Here is a 19,550-nt window from a genome sequence, read left to right as displayed (position 1 = left end):
AAAATGCTATATTAGAGTTATATACAAAACACAATGATTATAAGGGTAAAGAACAATAAACTTCTGTTCTGTTTTTCTTTTTTCACATTTATAAAACTCAAAAACTTAGAATGAAAAAAAAAACCTTCATGAGTAATGAACAAATAAAAACAAAACAGGAAATGCTCTTACTTGGAAAATCCTTCCCATCTGGATAGTAATACTCTGTGAACTCTATATAGACAGCTGACATTTCTTGTGGAAGATACAGGGATTTTTTATTGCAAGAAATCATACTTTTAGGGGAAGATCGACATTGTTCTGCTGTAGAGACCTAAAAAAAGAAATTAAGTTTATTGAAGTAACACTAAACAAAGCCCTTTCCACCAAATATTTATGCAACACAAACATCACTTCAAATTCTTAAAACTATTTCCAATAATTAACTGCCACTGTAATCTTTATTATATATTTAATTTCACATAAAACTGTTTTAAAATAATACAAATCAACTTATAAAACAATAAACTCTTTGGATTCTCATCAATTACAAACTCAATTCTATACAAATTTCTTTGCAAATTTACTACTCTGAGGCTTACAACAACAAAATATTTCTGTAAGACAGTACAAATATATAAATGGCAGAGTCAGGACAAGATTCAAGTTTTAAAGACTAGACTACTTCCCAACTACGTACTTCATAATAATTCTTTACTATAATTCATTATTATGAAAAATAACATAACTATATACAGATCTTTAGTTTAGAATAACAAAAAAATTATGGAGATGCGCAGTGGTGATAATCACACAGTAATGTGAATATACTTAATGTCAATGAACTTCACACTTAAAAATGGCTAAAATGATAAATGTTATGTATATTTTACCACAATAAAAATTTAAAAATAACAGTGCAACCATAAATGCTCCTGTCAAACAGTCTGAGCTTTCTTCCAAAAAAACTATTAGTTTTAAGATTCACGTTACACATCTTTCACTCTCCACAAAACAGCTAATTATAATTACATCAAAAGCATGTCTCTTCAAAGTTCAACAGATAGCATCTTATCAATTTCATTTATTTATGCTTGCTTAGCAGACCCAGGGATGTATCTCAAAGTTATTTTTTTTTTTCATTCATTCAACAAACATGTATATTTCTCACACAAAGGAGATACTCTTCATTGGTTTGTTTCCTTTTTATAAATTGCTAATCAAACTAAATTTAAGTCAGTCCCTTATATTATCTAGTAAGTTTTTCTATGTACTCATGGAAACAAATTCTTTTCAACTCTAGAGTGTCAAGTTATTTTAGTAGATAATAGTTTTTTTCCTTTTTCTTTTAACAGTTAAAAAGTTTTTCAAACTGGGATGAACATACTATCTTATTTTCTTCCAGTTACTTTTGCTCTGTTTTGGTTCTCTGTGTATGTGGGATTTCTTTATTGTACTTCATCCTTAATCATACAGGATTATGGATGATCCTCCTTCCCCATTTCCATATGAACTTATTCAAATATAATGCATTACATATAGAATACTAAGAAAGAAACAATTGCACAATAAGAAAATAAACTCTTGCATCAATGCATCTCCAAACTGGCATCATTGATATCTGAGGACAGACAATTCTTTGCTTTGGGGGCTGTAGAATGTTCAGCAGCATCACTATCTCTACCCACTAGACATCAGCAGCAACGCCCTCCAGATGTGACTACCTCCCCTCAGCTGTGACAACTGTCCTCAGACATCACCAAGTGTCCCTTGCAGGGCATAACTGGCCCCAGTCAAAAATTACTAAGTAAAATGAAAACGTTTCAGATAAAACCAAGTTTCAAAGACATAGACTTATCAGAATATACCAGAATAATTCATAAATGATAATATACACTTGAAATCCTTTATTTAAAAAAAAAGGGTCATTTCCCTATTGTGTTGGTCTCAACAATTGGGATGTCAGACCATGTTGTATAATTATAGCCTGAATAAGACTGTTAGTATAAATGGGACAGAGTTCTTAGCTATAAAGTAATGTTCACAGGATAACCAATACTTAGTTTGATTAAGCAGAAACTGTATTTTAGTTTCCTCCATGAAGACCTTTGTGTAATATGGAATCTGGCCTCCAAAGAGAGGTCTGTCTGGTCTTTGTTCCTGCTCCTGGGAGCTAATTCTAAACTCTTGGAATTTCCTATTCATGGAAGACCTCTGAGACCACAACTGATAGTATATGCTTTACAAAATGAATCAGAATGGGACTGACCACACTTGTTAAGTCTTAGTGGTATTTAGAGGGTGAAGGCTTGTGTCATCTGGAATCAAGTCCACCCACAGAGACTGAATTCAACTGCACGGGCAATATTTCATGCATATTATTAAATGTTCATCCTGCGAGGCAAGGATGTTCTGAACTTGGAGCCCTCTCAAACTTCACTCTAGGCTCTCTTCCTATTGTCTAATTTATATCCCTCCCCTGTAATAAATGAGACGCTGAGCATAACTGATTTGAGTGTGTCCTGTGAGTTTTTCTAGTGAATTCTCAAATCTGCAGGCCATTCAGGGAAATCCAAAAACCTATGGTTGGAGTCAGAAGTCTTGCGCAGACTTAGCAGTATGGCAAACTCAGCACTTAACCTCACGTTTTCCCTAATTCTGGGTAACCATACAATCAAAAATCAATGAACTGGTATTTTCTACTCTAATTTAGTCATTTCACAAAGCTGGTCAAGATATTTATAAATAAAATGGTGGCACAGTTTATAAGAGCTGCTTGCAGGAGATACTAAAGGTGTTTATCAGAAGATTTAATTTAAAAAATAAAACATACCTGGTATATATTGAAATCAGCAAGTCTAACGACAACAGAACTAGACATTAACTTCACTTTGGATTGTTGAGATAACGCTGAAGGCTTTTTAGAAGCCCCTTTCAGAGCTGAATCTTTCTCTGTGGGAAACAAAAATTCCTTTCAATTTAGAGTAAAATTATTTTTAACAGTCACTCTTCTACTGTTAATCAGCTACTAGAAATATAGATGAACCCTAATTTCTCAAACAAAATAACATATGTGGAAACACTTTATATATAAATTGATACAAGAATGTAAGTTGTTATGATGATTACTTTCTTATTTGTGATGATTATTCTTTAAATGGGAATCATATCACACTTAAGAAACTCTCATACAGTAACTTTTGGTAGAACTCCTGTTAAAAAGAGAAATCTGCCTGTCATTTAGGAGTCTGTAATATTCTACAAGGGTATTACTTCTATTAGTCATATTAATTTATAAAGTCCTTTTATCTATAATCCTATGATCTGTATGAGGTACAGGTGTTTTAGACATTAATTAAACACAACAGAATACACAGGGTCACTAAGAGTCAGACATGACTGAGCGACTTTACTTTCACTTTTCACTTTTATGCATTGGAGAAGGAAATGGCAACCCACTCCAGTGTTCTTGCCTGGAGAACCCCAGGGACGGGGGAGCCTGGTGGGCTGCCATCTATGGGGTCGCACAGAGTCGGACACGACTGAAGCGACGCAGCAGCAGCAGCAGAAGCAAACACAATTCTTATTTACAGAAAATATCATATGGTGAACATACACATTCACACATATACACACACACACAATTAATACTAGGGGAATGACATAATGTTGTTATAGGTAAAATACCTGTTTGTGTGTGCTGGGGAGAGGCATGTGTTGGGGATTTAGGAGGTGAACCTACATTATGATCCTTTACAGCCTGTTTAAGCATTTCAACGTTGCACTCAAATTCATGTAACAACTCGTTGGCCCATCCATTTTTTGTTTTGGTTGCATCACTAAAATACATCCAATGATTACAACTATCTCCTGTAAAATGAATAACAAGTATTTCACTGAAAAATACACTTTTTACATATTCCATTATAGCAAAGCTTCTGATGCTCAAGCTGAAACTCCAATACTTTGGCCACCTGATGCGAAGAACTGACTCATTGGAAAAGACCCTGATGCTTGGAAAGATTGAAGTTGGGAGGAAAAGGGGATGACAGAGGATGAGATGGTTGGATGGCATCACCGACTCGATGGACATGAATCTGAGCAAGCTCCGGGAGTTGGTTATGGACAGGGAGCCTGGCGTGCTGCAGTCCATGGGGTCACAAAGAGTCTGAGCAACTGAACTGAACTGAACCAAAAGCTTCTAGTAATATATTTATTTTCTCAAGGGATTCTTTAATCTTCCAATAAACATGAAGCTTTCACTGACTACAGACATTAATCTTCCTATAAAATATGAGTAAAATATTTAGAATTGAGAGAGAGTATTAAAAGAAAATAACCTGGGAGGATTTGTATCTAGAACCCAGGCTTAGCAGACCATCACTCAAAGTTTCAATAAGAAGCAGCACTGGCAATCAACCTCCATTGAATGCTCACCCACCTGGCATAACCCCATTAGATAGAATCCTGGAAAACACCATAGAGAAAAAAAGGTTCTTCATCAAAGAAGTGTTGTAAAGTAACTGCCGATATACTGATATATATATGTATGTTTGGAGGAAAAATTTTTAATCAGGATTATTAGGTTTTTCTGTAGCAATTAAGGGAAGTAATATCTATGTAAAAGGGTTAAGAAAATAAAATCTACTTTATGACTACAAGTTTTACCTCACAAATAGGAAAGATTTCTATGGTAAAAATTATATTCAATATATGTAAGTAACCAGTGAATCGGGAGGACAGACAAAGCAACACAAAGTCCTTCAAACAAAACTCTAAATAGCATAACCTTTAAATTCTATCAGGTACTAACACAGAAATGAACAATACTGGAAAACTGAAATTTGTGAAGAGAAAAATTTGATCATATTTTAAAAGTCCTAGAAAACTCTTTATAGCTATCTGTTTTTCCTTATTTGTATGAATTAAAAAATAAAAAGTCACATATCACCAAAATGCAAAAATGGATAAAAGGTCAAATTACTTAATTTGGCCATAAACATACGTATTTTAGTTTTCATTATTTGGGGAGGGGGAGTACCTATCAATATTTGATTATTAAAGAATCTATTAAATTGTACCTATTGATGAAATTTACGAAGTACAGAAAAGTTTCAAAAGAGGTACTTGGAATCCTACAACTTAACTAAAATCGCTGTTACCCTTTTGCTTTACTTTCTTTTTTTATTTTTGAATATACATAATTTAAAATGAAAAATATATTAATAACTTTCTTTTGTCACAGCTAACAAAATAGTACAAATGTAGTCTTCTATATTCTAATCTTTCTCAATTTCTAACAATTATACTTGCTAATAATCTATATAAACCTCAACATAAGCTACATGAATGTTTTCTATGGCAATTATATTTTCTTCCTAAGATACTGGCCAGGGGAAAAAATATCAAGTGTCTTGATCTCTTTTCTCCTTAAAAAATTAAATAAAAACAAGTGCAGTAGACTGGCTATATAATTTTATAGCAAGATTTACATAATTTAAAGAAACTGTTATACAAACCTGCTTTGTGATAAGGATAATAATCTATAGTTAGCTGTGTAAAAGACAGTTGCATAGCCCCTCCAGTGATACGTCTGTTTGACTCTGGGGAAAGAAAAAAGTGAAATTGAAAGAGAGATAGAGAAAGAAGGATTAAGCAAATATCAGAAACATTTCATTTACCACATTGGCAGTCCAAGCAGTGACAACTGTCTCTGTTACCAAGGTTAATACAATAAGGATTTTAAGAAATGCATTCAATCCAGTAAATATTTATTGAGCCCTTATCATATGCAAGTACTAAGCTAAAAGGTAAGGATACAAGAATAGCAGAACTTTTATATTTACTGCCCTAACCAGATGCCAGGCACTGTTTTAAAAATTTTAAGTGTACTTATTTGTTCTTCATGACGAACCTATAAAACAGGTAACATTAATCTATTTACTTAACAAAATTAAATAGGTCAAGGTTGTACAACCAGTAAGTGCAGAGCTGGTTTGGAAACCAGGAAATCTTAACCACTACATTACACCATCTTGCCTCCTATTGAAGAAGCAATTGAATCTACTAGTTTAGGTGAATTATCTAAAGTCACATAGCTACATTAAGATTGGAAGTATCTAAAACTGTTTCTATTTTGTTATATCTGTTCATATACTTTGTGTTTTAGATTCCACATATACATGAGTTATAGATAGGGTAAGGGAGAACGGGATAAAGGCAGTCAAAAAGTATAAACTTTCATAGTTACAAATACTAGGAATATAATGTACAAAACGATACATATAATTAACACTGCTGTATGTTATATATGAAAGTTGTTAAGAAAATAAATCCTAGGAATTCTCATCACAAGGAAAAATTTTTTTAATTTCTTTAATTTTGTGTCTATATGAGATGATGGATGGGCACTATATTTACTATGATGGTCATTTCATAACGTATGTAAGTCAAATCAATATGTTGTATGCCTTAAACTTATGCAGTGTTATATGACAATTATATCTTGATAAAACTAGAAAGAAGAAAATTAAAAGGTTAAAAAAAATCCAAAGGTAAACAGTCAGTGTAACTCCAACATAAAAATCAAATATTAAAACAGCCCGGACAGTACTTCCCTAGTGGTGCAGTAGATAACAATCTGTCTGCCAATGCAGGGGACAAGGGTTCGATCCCTGGTCCAGGAAGATTTCACATGCTGTGGAGCAGCTAAGGCCATGCTGCCCACAATTCCTGAGCCTATGCTCTAGAGCCCGTGAGCCACACCTACCAAGCTCACCTGCTGCAACTTCTGAGATCCGTGTGCCGAGAGCCTGTGCTCTACAAGAGAGGCCACGGCAATGAGAAGTCTGTGTACCACAAGGGAGACCCAGCACAGGCAAAAATAAAAATAGTAAAAAACCCAGCATGGACTAAACAAATACAAATTAGTATAAAGCTATGTACATACTCTCTATATTAATTTAACTCCAATTTATCTCACCTGGCAGAATATCTAGTATAGAACTATAATCCCATATTTTAAACACTTGGAGCCTAACGTTTCAGAATTGCTTCAGATTTTTAGTAAAGTAATATGGTATGTATGTGAGGGTTTGTACATACACACAACACGGCCAGCAGGTTCTGAGGCAGCACAAAGTAATGCGTGCTAAGTCGCTTCAGTCATGTCCTATTCTTTGCGACCCTATAGACCATAGCCTGCCAGATTCCTCTATCCATGGATTCCCCAGGCAAGAACACTGGAGTGGGTTGCCATGTCCTCCTCCAGGGGATCTTCCCAACCCAGGAATTGAATCCGTGTCTCTTAATGTCTCCTGCACTGGCAGGAGGGTTCTTTTACCACTAGCACCACCTGAAAAGTCTACACAAAGTAATGAAAGACAGTAATTCTTCAGCAAAACTCAAGTATTTACACTAAGTGGGTAAAATAAAGACGATAAGTAGCAACATGCTCATTAGATAAACTTGTGCCAGAAAATAAACTCTTTACAAACTTATGAAAAAGAATTTCGAGCCCTTCTGGATTTTAGAATAGCAGAGAACTGATTATAGATCTGTATTTTGGCAGAGGGGTTTTCTCCTTAAATAACATCTTCTATATTGTTCTATAAGGGACCAACCTAGATAGCCTATTAAAAAACAGAGACATTACTTTGCCAACAAAGGTTTATCTAGTCAAAGCTATGGTTTTTCCAGCGGTCATGTATGGCTGTGAGAGTTGGACTGTGAAGAAAACTGAGTGCCAAAGAATTGATGCTTTTGAACTGTGTGGTGTTGGAGAAGACTCTTGAGAGTCCCTTGGACTGCAAAGAGATACAACCAGTCCATCCTAAAGGAGATCAGTCCTGAATATTCATTGGAAGGACTGATGCTAAAGCTGAAACTCCAATACTTTGGCCACCTGATGGGAAGAACTGACTCATTTGAAAAGACCCTGATGCTGGGAAAGATTGAAGGAAGGAAGAGAAGGGGATGACAGAGGATGAGATGGTTGGATGGCATCACCAACTCAATGGACATGAGTTGGAGTAGAGCTGGTGATGGACAGGGAGGCCTGGTGTGCTGCAGTCCATGGGGTAGCAAAGAGTTGGACACAATTGAGCGACTGAACTGAACTGAACTGAAAAGGGAATATAGAATGAGGAATGTAAAAGAGCTTAGAAAACACTTTTCTCTGCTTTTTGGCTTATCACTTAACCTTGACCCCTCATTTTGATATTTTGGTTTAACTTTTTTTGATTTGCCTTTCAAATCACTAAAGCAGATGTCACCTATAAGCCGAATGACACAAAGGTAGACAAACAAAAGACAACAAATCCCTCCAAACTTCAAATCTTCTTTAACCTTTTGTGATCCACCTTTTTATCTGGCAGCTGATATCTGGTTGCCTGAGAAGGCAGGATAATGTCTATGGCTAAATATCAGGGGTTGGTCTCAATATTCACTCTCACGGTTATAAAAATCCAGAGCAACAACTTTCATAGACATAGTTTTTGATTCAGGTCTGAGGCCCACAGGTTAGATACCTCCATTTAAAAGAGTTTCAGCTTGGACTTCCCTGGTGGCAGAGCAGACAAGAATCCACCTGCAATGCAGAGGACACAGGTTCGATCCCTGGTCTGGGAAGACTCCACACGCTGTGAAGCAACTAAGTCCGTGTGCCGCAACTACTAAGCGTTCTAGACCTACAAGTTGCGACAACTGAAGCCGAGTGCCACAACTACTGAAGCTTGTGCCCTCCAGGGCCCACGAACCGCAACTACTGAGCCCATGTGCTGCAACTCCCAAAGCCCATGCACCCAGAGCCTGTGCTCCACAAGAGAAGCCACCAAAATGAGAAGCCCATGCACAGTAACGAAGAGTAACCCCCACCTGCTGCAACCAGAAAAAGCCACACAAAGTAATGAAGACTCAACACAGCAAAAAATAAAATAAGCAAAAACTTAACAAATAAAAATAAACAAAAGATTCTCAGCTTGATTCTCGTGCTCATCAAGGTTTGAGAACCAATGTCTTAGAAGTAGGACATTGAAACCTTCTAACAATTATGGGCCAGGGACGCTCTGAAGGATATACAGAAATGCGTAACACTTAGAGTACAGAAACACAGATTTTCAAAGTGACCAAGGGCAGCTCCCTGTTAACCCATTACCTGTGTCCATTAAATAAGGAAAAATAAGAGAAGCTAAAGCTAAAAGAAAACATTTTCCTAATTGGAATTTGGCTTCCTGACCAAATTTAGGGAAGATCTGGAGTAAGGAGACAAAAAAAATTTAAACAGTCACATAGTTGTGTTTATATGCACAAGGGGGTAGAAAATAGTAGATAAACCATCATGCTGAAAATACACATGTATCACTTCTCAGCCTCTGAGCTAAAATCAAGTGAAATGCATGTGCAAATAATTATGACTTGAGTATGGACTAAAATTTAATTTATGAACAATTTAAAAATTATGAGAAAGCTAGTTCAAAGCCAAGTCTAATTTTTCATTATCTTCTAAGGATGTCAGTCTTGAAAAAAAAAACAAAAACACCTAATTTTACCATTAGCATTGACAGCCAACAATTAATTATATTGAGGCACTAACTAGCAAAGCAAAATAAAATTTTATACCAATATATAATCCTTAAAATTATACCTTTCATCTATGTATCTCAATGAATGATAAATTATGATCAGTTATTTTAAGAGTAAGACTACTCATTACATATGAAAAACAATCCAGATGTGCAGTAAATTTTAGAGAAAACCAAAAGAGTTTCAAATAGCAGTGTTTATTACCTTTTTCTTTAGCATGAATATCATCACATATGTGTAGATCTAGATGAGAAATCACTAAATGATGGGAGGTTTCTTTAACATCAAAGTCACTGAACAGTTTCACAATTGCATCACTTAGATCAGGAGCATTTGAAGTCTGTGGTGTCTTCGCATGCTGGGTAGATGGGGCTACCGCAGAGCTCTAAAAGATTTAAAGCTGCCTTGTCACTGCAAGTTAAATATCTGTCATTCCCCACTCAAGAAAACTTAAATATTTTTAATAATAAAGTCATAAAAAATAAGCAAATACATTTTATTTTGCATCAGTAACTAAGTTTCCCTAAAATATTTTCTAAATTATATAGGAATAAAACTAAAACCTAAAAACTAGAGAACTATAAACAATCTGAATATGAACCTAATATGTATTAGTAAGTATCTGAATAGCTATATTTACATGTTTATAGCCCTTCCTGTTTGAGAAAATATATTTATTAACTATTAAAGGCAGCTTATTTAAATATTATTAGTTCTATATATTAAAAACGAAAACAAATGTGAGCCCTGTATCCATTAGCTACATACACTATTATAGGCCCTGAAGAAATAAATAATTACTTTGTAAAACCACTTGTGATATTATTTAGTACCACAGGTGCTCTTAAGAGGTGTGGTATATCTTCTGAACTTGAAGAAGCCAGAAAATAGCTGAGGTTTATAACAGTTTGTGAGTTCACATTCTTTGCTCCCCGAAGAGAGAAAACATAGTATACTGTTGAAGTATAAAGACATTTGTGAACGTTCAATAGCTTAAAATAACTCTACATACGTAAGTATACTATGAGATGATCTGTATATCTGTTAACCATAAAACTATACATGAAGCTTTTATAACAATTAAAAGAAGACCAGATTTGTTATTTAAAATATTTTTAAACTTTCTAAGAACAATTTGTTAACAAAAGTATAGTTATTTACAGAAAATTAAAGTACTATATACACAGCTTATATACAACACATACCTTCTTCATAGTAAGAACTATAATCATACTGTAAAAAGAATTTCAAAGTGTACTCAGTAAATGAGAATCTCAATGAAAATGACTGAGGCCACATTATTTAAAGGAAAAAAAAGATGAAACAGTTGTGAAGGCTTAAATTCTAGGGATTCAAGTAAGCTTTTTTACTAATTATTAAACTGATTTTCATCAGAAAAATCACTTTTTCTTATGTTTTCCCCAATCCACTTTTAAAGCTTTCAGTTCAGTTCAGTCGCTAAGTCGTGTCCGACTCTTTGCAACTCCATGAATTGCAGCACGCCAGGCCTCCATGTCCATCACCAGCTCCTGGAGTTCACTCAGACTCACATCCATCGAGTCAGTGATGCCATCCAGCCATCTCATCTTCTGTTGCCCCCTTCTCCTCCTCCTCCCAACCCCTCCCAGCATCAGAGTCTTTTCCAACGAGTCAACTCTTCGCATGAGGTGGACAAAGTACCGGAGTTTCAGCTTTAGCACCATTCCTTCCAAAGAAATCCCAGGGCTGATCTCCTTTAGAATGGACTGGTTGGATCTCCTTGCAGTCCAAGGGACTCTCACGAGTCTTCTCAAACACCACAGTTCAAAAGCAGCAATTCTTCGGCGCTCAGCTTTCTTCACAGTCCAACTCTCACATCCATACATGACCACTGGGAAAACCATAGCCTTGACTAGACAAACCTTTGTTGGCAAAGTAATGTCTCTGCTTTTGAATATGCTATCTAGGTTGGTCATAACCTTCCTTCCAAGGAGTAAGCATCTTTTAATTTCATGGCTGCAGTTACCATCTGCAGTGATTTTGGAGCCCAGAAAAATAAAGTCTGACACTGTTTCCACTGTTTTTCCCATCTATTTCCCATAAAGTGATGGGACCAGATGCCATGATCTTCGTTTCCTGAATGTTGAGCTTTAAGCCAACTTTTTCAGTCTCCTCTTTCACTTTCATCAAGAGGCTTTTGAGTTCCTCTTCACTTTCTGCCATAAGGGTGGTGTCATCTGCATATCTGAGGTTATTGATATTTCTCCCAGCAATCTTGATTCCAGCTTGTGCTTCTTCCAGCCCAGCGTTCCTCATGATGTACTCTGCATATAAGTTAAATAAGCAGGGTGACAATATACAGCCTTGAAGTACTCCTTTTCCTATTTGGAACCAGTCTGTTGTTCCATGTCCAGTTCTAACTGTTGCTTCCTGACCTGCATACAGATTTATCAAGAGGCAGGTCAGGTGGTCTGGTATTCCCATCTCTTTCAGAATTTTCCACAGTTTATTATGGTCCACACAGTCAAAGGCTTTGGTATAGTCAATAAAACAGAAATAGATATTTTTCTGGAACTCTCCTGGTTTTTCCATGATCCAGCTGATGTTGGCAATTTGATCTCTGGTTCCTCTGCCTTTTCTAAAACCAGCTTGAACATCTGGAAGTTCACGGTTCACGTATTGCTGAAGCCTAGCTTGGAGAACTTTGAGCATTACTTTACTAGCGTGTGAGATAAGTGCAATTATGCAGTAGTTTGAGCATTCTTTGGCATTGCCTTTCTTTGAGACTGGAATGAAAACTGACCTTTTCCAGTCCTATGGCCACTGCTGAGTTTTCCAAATTTGCTGGCATATTGAGTGCAGCACCTTCACACCACCATCTTTCAGGATTTGAAATAGCTCAACTGGAATTCCATCACCTCCACTAGCTTTGTTCATAGTGATGCTTTCTAAGGCCCATTTGAATTCACATTCCAGGATGCCTGCCTGGCTCTAAGTGAGTGATCACACCATTGTGATTATCTTGGTCATGAAGATCTTTTTTGTACAGTTCTTCTGTGTATTTTTGCCACCTCTTCTTAATATCTTCTGCTTCTGTTATAGACTATTATTTATGTCTATGATGGTAATATTTTGAAAGAAAACACTCTCCAGTATTGCTTTAATTATGTTTCCTGTCTTTCATCAAGACAAATACTGATACAAATAAAAACATAAGCATTAATCTCCCTACAAACTCTTTTCTTTGTACTAAGGTACATTCAGGCTTTTGGATGCTATTTGTAGGGGGGAACGTGTGCCATTATAAACTCTTGCCTCATGAATAATCTTTAAAAAATTCTTAATTTTCAAGTTCGCAAAGCTCTCAAGTTCTAAGTTGAGCAAAGGAACACAACTACTTCACTCTCTAATGCATACTCTTGTTATCTTAAATGATACCTAAAATAGTGATGTGACAACTACCACCAAAGAAATAAACTCCACAGCAATGTCAATGGCTAAGTGTAACTACTATAAAATATTAAGGAGTGACAAAAAAAGACTAACTAAATACTAATGACATGGAAGAAAACTATAGCCATTTGCTATTACATCCTTTCTAAACTATGAAATAATGCAGATGCTTAGGCAAAAAAAAACTCTGTAAGGAAATAACCTCAAAATGCTAACAATGGTTTTGTCATGGTAGTAGCATTATAGAATTTTGTCTTTGTTTCTCATTTCCTAACCTGTATCTTTATATAGCTTCCTAATCTATATTCTATTTTATATAAAGACATCTATCTACATATTGCATAAATAAGCTATAGTAACATCAACACTTTGTCTGTTGATCTTTCAGTTCAATTATCATCTCTGTTAATGACATCCTAAATTATAATACACGAATCGTCATTGCAAGCTTTAACAGACTAGTGTTATGATGGTAATACTGCAAAATATTACCTCCTGTACTTCCTAAATTATTTTTTTCCACTCCAAAATGGAACTCATTATTACCTTTTCTTAGCCTTACGTCCCCTAATCAAACCTGCTTCCTTCTGTACTTATTCTTCTGGTTAATGGAATTACTAATTGTTCAAGAAGTTTTCAACTTTTCTCTCTTCTCTATCCTCAACTGATAAAACACTCAAATATCTTTCCCCAATTTGGCTTGTTTTTTCTTCTTTCAAACCATTACTAGAGATCCAAGTCTACCCTTCCCTAGAGTGGCAGCCTTCCTATTCTTCAATCTACCCTCTTATAATACCACCATGTCATACTTAACTTTTGTTTCCTATTTAAAAACTTCCATTGACTTCTGTATGCCCATGGGAAAAGTAAACATATAATGCCCATCATGTCTAGTGGCCACTTCTGCTTACTTCCCTAGGAAAACCCTATTCTATGCTGTGATCCAGTACTCAGTTCATCAAACTTTTAAAATTAGGTTCCCACACAGAATTATATATGAAGACATCTTATTGGATAAATATTAATTATTTGGTAGAATGATAAAGGATTCACCATCAATTTAGCTTAAAGCTCTGGGAAACTTTGTTCACATCTATAGGTAGGCTGGAATTAAATCAACTTTATTTTAGCAAAGCAACATGATCCTTTGAACTCTTTCAAGTTACCTGCCAGGATTCACATAGTGATCTACTGTAAAAAGATTGTTTTTAATAGTCTAGCAGCAGACATTTATTAAATCTTCCTTCAAACATGTTGAAAGCAAAGAAGTGGAAATCATCTAATGTGTTAGTTTGTCACTGGTCATTCACATCCAACATGGACAGCAATATTTCAAATTGCCTGTCATTTCCCAGAGATTTTTTAGTCAAAACCCTCCTGCCTGCCTCACCATTCACCTGTGACAAATCTATCACAGTAAGAACCAGGATGAGTAAGAAGAATGCTTTTCGTTTGTAAAGTAGGATACTAGGATAGGAGTAATTATGGAACTGGAAAACCAGACTGACATCTTAACACAAGAAAGACTATACATCAAAATGGAAGATGTGAAACAATTTTCTTAAAACTTGGGATGCTGTCACATATTCACAAGGCATGTATAACATCACTCTCAAAAATAAAGCTCTAGTAACACTAAACCCCTTATCTGTATCAGATAATACCATGCTCTCTATCACCATCATACTTTTGTAGATTCTATTTCCTCATTTGAAATATCCTTTTTCTCATCTGTGAACTCCCACTCATTTTTCAGACTTAACTTCATTATCCTCTTTGTGAAACCTTTCCAAAGTCCATCCACAAGCAGTTGATTAAAACTTCTCTATCCTTCTATAATCTCCTCATCCCTCTTTTTTTTGGCTGCTCTGAGACTTCATTGCTGTGTGCAGGCTTTCTCTAGTTGCCGTGAGCAGGGGGCTACTCACTGTTGTGGTGTACGGGCTTCTCATTGCAGTGGCGTCTCCTGTTGCAGAGCACAGGCTCCAGGCATGGGGGCTGCAGTAGTTACAGCTCACATGCTCCAGGGCGCAGGCTCAGTAGCTGTGGCGCACGTGCTCAGTTGCTCCACTGAATGTGGAATCTTCCCAGTTGTTCTTGTTGTTCAGTTGCTCAGTTGTGTCCGACTCTAAAGACTGAAGTCCACCAGGCTCCTCCATCCATGGGATTTACCAGGCAAGGATACTAGAGTGAGCTGCCATTTCCTTCTGGACCAGGGATCAAACCCACATCTACTGCACTGGCAGGCAAATTCTTATCCACTGTACCACCAGGGAAGTCCCTCATCCCCATTTTTAATTCTGCACTCTAGCATTTATGTTGGACTGCAATAATCTGTTTTACATTTAATTCCCCATTACATTCTGAGATCCTTGAGGGCAGGTTCAGAAAATATTTATTTTTACATCAGCAGCATCTAGCCCTGCACCTGATGACAAAGCAGGCAGGCAGTAAACAATGACATTTTGACAGTCACAATAAAGCTTAAATTACCACGTATCAGCCAGATCACCAACAAAGTACACATCTAACATGTAATTACTCTATTTCCAATGAAATAATTCATAGAAGTATGATTTCACAATATCCATTAAGTTTTTATTGGATAGATATAAAAAGTCAATCATACTCATAAAATTATCAAAAGACACTACACACTGGGATTTCCAATTTCCCTTCTACAAAAATCTTCATGTTAAATTCTCAGTATTTAGTACTAGGAAAGGTTAGAAAACTTTTTCTTTTTAGGAAAAAAAAAACTAGTAATGCTTCTGATTTTAAGAAAGTGATCATTAAATAGCTTCCTCATTTTTGTCCCAGCCATCAGACAATTCTAGCTTTGTGTTCACCTTCAGCAATTCCCTAGGGCTTTTATGTCAATCCTTACATTCTCTCCCTTGACTATAATTATCCAGGCTTTTTCCTTTTGGACTTTAGTAATTTTTAATTTGTATTTTTTTTAATTTCCTGAAAATACGTATTTATAACATCAAAATACTTTTATGTTATCATTAAATCTAGTGCCAAGCACAGACTTGCAAATAAGATATGTACTATATAGACAGAAATATATTTGATATATAAGAAAATTTTTGGACTCAAAGTATTATAATTTATTTCACATAGAGAAAACAACAACTAACCATTCTGGTTTTGAAACCACTTACATGTAAAGTGAAGTGTTTTTCCTATTAACATTTAATAACATACCTGCGTAGGTTCAGGAGCCATACTCTTCCTTTGTTCTGTTGATTTTTCTATTGCTTCACTAAGAGATTTTGCATATTGTACCATAGCCTTCAATTGGGAATCCGTTAAAACCCATAATAAGTCATCCAATATTAGAACTAACTTTGTTGCAATGACATTGCAGTCCTTTAACTGTCAGGAAAAAATGATTCATAAAATTAAGCCAAGTAATAAAACTTAGAATGCACTTGTATTTTTTAAAAGTTAAAATTTTTTCAATGATTTAAATAAACGCTTCCTTTATCACCAAGTATTTGTTGAGTTCCTATAATATGGAAGAAATATTTCCTAGTATTGGAGATACAGTGGTAAAAAAAAGACTGACAGGTTCCTTTACCTTAACAGGTACATGTTACATAGGTATAAGCATTTATATAATTTAATTCTGCATTTATAGCTAAAATCATGTAATTATCAACATTAATGCAACCCCAACTGACCCCTGAACAATGCAGGGGTTAATGCATATAACTTATAGTTGGCCCTCTGTATCCAAGGTTCCTCCATATCCAGGGTTCCTCTGCATCCTCAGGTCCAACCAACCTGGACCATGTAGTACTGAGTATATACTATTGAAAAATATCCACATATAAGTGGACCCATACAGCTCAAAACTGTGTGGTTTAAGGGTCCACTGTAATTCTAGTAGAAAAGGAGGCATTAAAATTAATTAAAAACTAAAATGCTATTGTAACCACATTTCACAATATTTGTATTAAGTGTCATACTCTGAAAAATTCTTTCAATTGAGCCACATTTTTTAAAAAGTGATTACTTTCCCACATTAAATTTCATCCTAGTCTATGGTGGATTTTCAAATGCTGACATTCTTAAGCAGCTATCTTCCATATTTATCTAAATATCCAGTCATATCTTAATAGCCTTCTAAAACTAGTAGTTTTGGTTACTAATAGTGAAGACTTTACTGTTTACCCACTCCTGAGGAATATTCAATAGGAGACATAAAATTATAAAATAGCTACTATTCAATAAATATTTTGTAACTGAGAAATCTATTCAATTTATCAAAAATAAAAATACTAATATTAAACCTAATGCTATCATCACAACAGATTTCTTCAAATATTGCTTAAGGCACTATTATTTCCTTTTATTTTGCACTGTTTTAATATGCCAATGTTTCACCTATAAATAATTTAAAATTTTTCATCAATTCCAATAGTTAGCACATGAATCAAAAGGTAACTCTGTTGACTTACTCTTCTTTTAAGTGTGACTCTGATTTTTGATTGGTTGGTTATTAATCGAACAGGAGCAAACATAATTTCAAGATGTGAGCTTTGGGTAGCATCTGCCTCTATTCGAATCATCTGCCAATTTATTTCCTTAAAGGTCAAAACCTAAAGGGAAAACAAGAGATTAGCTTCACAAACACAAAATGGAATAAGAAAAAATGTAGATTTATAAAAACAAAAAAGTTGTTACAAAAATGTATCTTGTGGGATTTCTCTGGTGGTCTGATTGTAAGAATCCACCTTCTAATTCAGGGCACATGGATTCGATTCCTAGTCAGGGAACTAAGATCCCATGTGCCATGAAGCAACACATGTCGCAGAGCAACTAAGCCCCTGAGCCAATTAGAGAAGCCTGTGGGCTGCAACGAGAGAAGACCCTGTGTGTCACAACTCAAGAAAAGCACTCATACTGCAATGAAGACCAAGTGCAGCCAAAAAAGAAAATGTATCTCTTAACAAATTTTCACATGATATTCTAGATCTATTCATTATGCTTTTACTTTTATTTATACACTTTCAAATTCAGTAACACATCTCCATAATTATATTCATCATCTGTAAAGCTGCTGACACTTTTATTCTAAGTAATTTAATTTTAATATAAAACACAAAGAACATTTGAATTATGTAACCAAAAAGAATTTAACAAAACATATTTTAATTTTTTAAATTTAAAATTCAATTCTGAGTAGCTTAGAAGTTAAAATAGGACTCATTAACTCTGTAAGTTGAAAGACTACAGTAAAAACATTAAAAATGTACATTTTATAGTTAAACAAAAATAATATAAAGAAAAGTATAGTTTACAGGAAAAAGTAAATCTAGTAGTATGTGAATATAAGCAACCATAAAAAGTAATTATTTTAAATGTACTTTAATATTAATCAATGCTAAAGCATTTTTAAACGAAAGAAAAATACAATCTTTACCTCTCCTCTCTGTGGATCTTGAATACGAGTAAATCTTAAATCTCCATGTTCCCAGTTTGCATTTACACTATAGATTCTTAGCTGGGAAAGTTCAAAGGAGGCATTAAAGGCTTTTGCTCCAATGCGAATGACAATAGAATTTACAGAAACAGTAATTCCTTCAACTACTTTTTCAGCAAAGCCGTATTCACTGGGAAAGCAAAGCAAAATATAATGCATTAAAGCCAAAAATAAATCATCAAAAGTGAAGAAGTTTTCTGTTAATATTCTCACACAAGTACACAAATTGCCATATTACTCATTTTTGTTTAACAAAACAAATTTTTGTTAAAACAATCTAGTCTGGTTACATGTAAGTTACCAAAAAAAAAAAAATGCTATTTCAAAATGCTAAAGGTTTTTAAAATTGGTCTCTCTAAATTATTTTAATCGCCATCCAAAGTTGCCTGCTTTAAAAAGCATTAATGCAGAGAACTGGCATCAATAAAGTAAATAAGACGGCTAAATTCCTGACACAAAGAAAGCTGTAGAGGCCAACTGGAATATAATCTTGTAGTTTAGGGATAAGGCCAGAAAAAGTTCACATTATATAATTCAATTCAGTAAATATTTATGGAGCATCTACTATGTGAACAATGCGAGGACCTAAGAAAACCAAAACAGAGTTGTGGCATTACAGGGCTTGACAGTTACTTGGGGAGGAAAAAAAAAAACATATCCTAGTAACTGAAACATGAGGGAGTTTGTCTTTAGGTGCTTTTTTAAAAGGAATCATTGGTACACTTGGTAGAGGAAGAAACTGTTTATAATTCATGAGAAATACATCCAGAAAAGAAAGATGAACTTTTCTCAAGGAGAGATAAGAAGGAAGGAAAATCTTAAAAGAGGAAAAAGCACGAGCAAAGACACAGAGAAACAATAAAGGTCATGTTTCAAGAATAAGTATATATATTTAAGTATACATGTATGGCTGAGTCCCTCTGCTGTCCACCTGAAACTATCATAACATTGTTAATCGGCTGTACTCCAATACAAAAAAAAAAAGTTTTTAAAAATAATAAGTACAGCAAGACTTAAATACAGACTAGACTATTGATACATTTTTGCAGGGGGGTGGTGAAAG

At 34.9% G+C, this 19,550-nt stretch overlaps 1 protein-coding gene across 3 annotated transcripts in view; it reads right to left on the bottom strand.

Moving 5' to 3' along the window:
* UHRF1BP1L (UHRF1 binding protein 1 like) overlaps positions 1 to 19,550 on the bottom strand; it is a 95,003-nt gene that overhangs the window by 33,198 nt on the left and 42,255 nt on the right. For all 3 annotated transcript variants that reach the window (XM_025283673.2, XM_025283671.2, XM_044941457.1), the window contains 8 exons: positions 18,428 to 18,617; positions 17,463 to 17,603; positions 16,204 to 16,374; positions 9,766 to 9,946; positions 5,499 to 5,582; positions 3,667 to 3,849; positions 2,813 to 2,931; positions 172 to 313 (listed from right to left, as the gene is read on the bottom strand). In XM_025283673.2, coding sequence (XP_025139458.1) covers positions 172 to 313; positions 2,813 to 2,931; positions 3,667 to 3,849; positions 5,499 to 5,582; positions 9,766 to 9,946; positions 16,204 to 16,374; positions 17,463 to 17,603; positions 18,428 to 18,617 — 1,211 coding nt within the window. The remainder of the gene's footprint in view (positions 1 to 171; positions 314 to 2,812; positions 2,932 to 3,666; positions 3,850 to 5,498; positions 5,583 to 9,765; positions 9,947 to 16,203; positions 16,375 to 17,462; positions 17,604 to 18,427; positions 18,618 to 19,550) is intronic.

The sequence above is a fragment of the Bubalus bubalis genome, chromosome 4, assembly GCF_019923935.1.
Source record: "Bubalus bubalis isolate 160015118507 breed Murrah chromosome 4, NDDB_SH_1, whole genome shotgun sequence".
In the NCBI taxonomy this organism is placed as follows: Eukaryota; Metazoa; Chordata; class Mammalia; order Artiodactyla; family Bovidae; genus Bubalus; species Bubalus bubalis.
The sequence above is the reverse complement of the archived record's forward strand: the minus strand, read 5'-3'. Positions and strand labels throughout refer to the sequence as shown.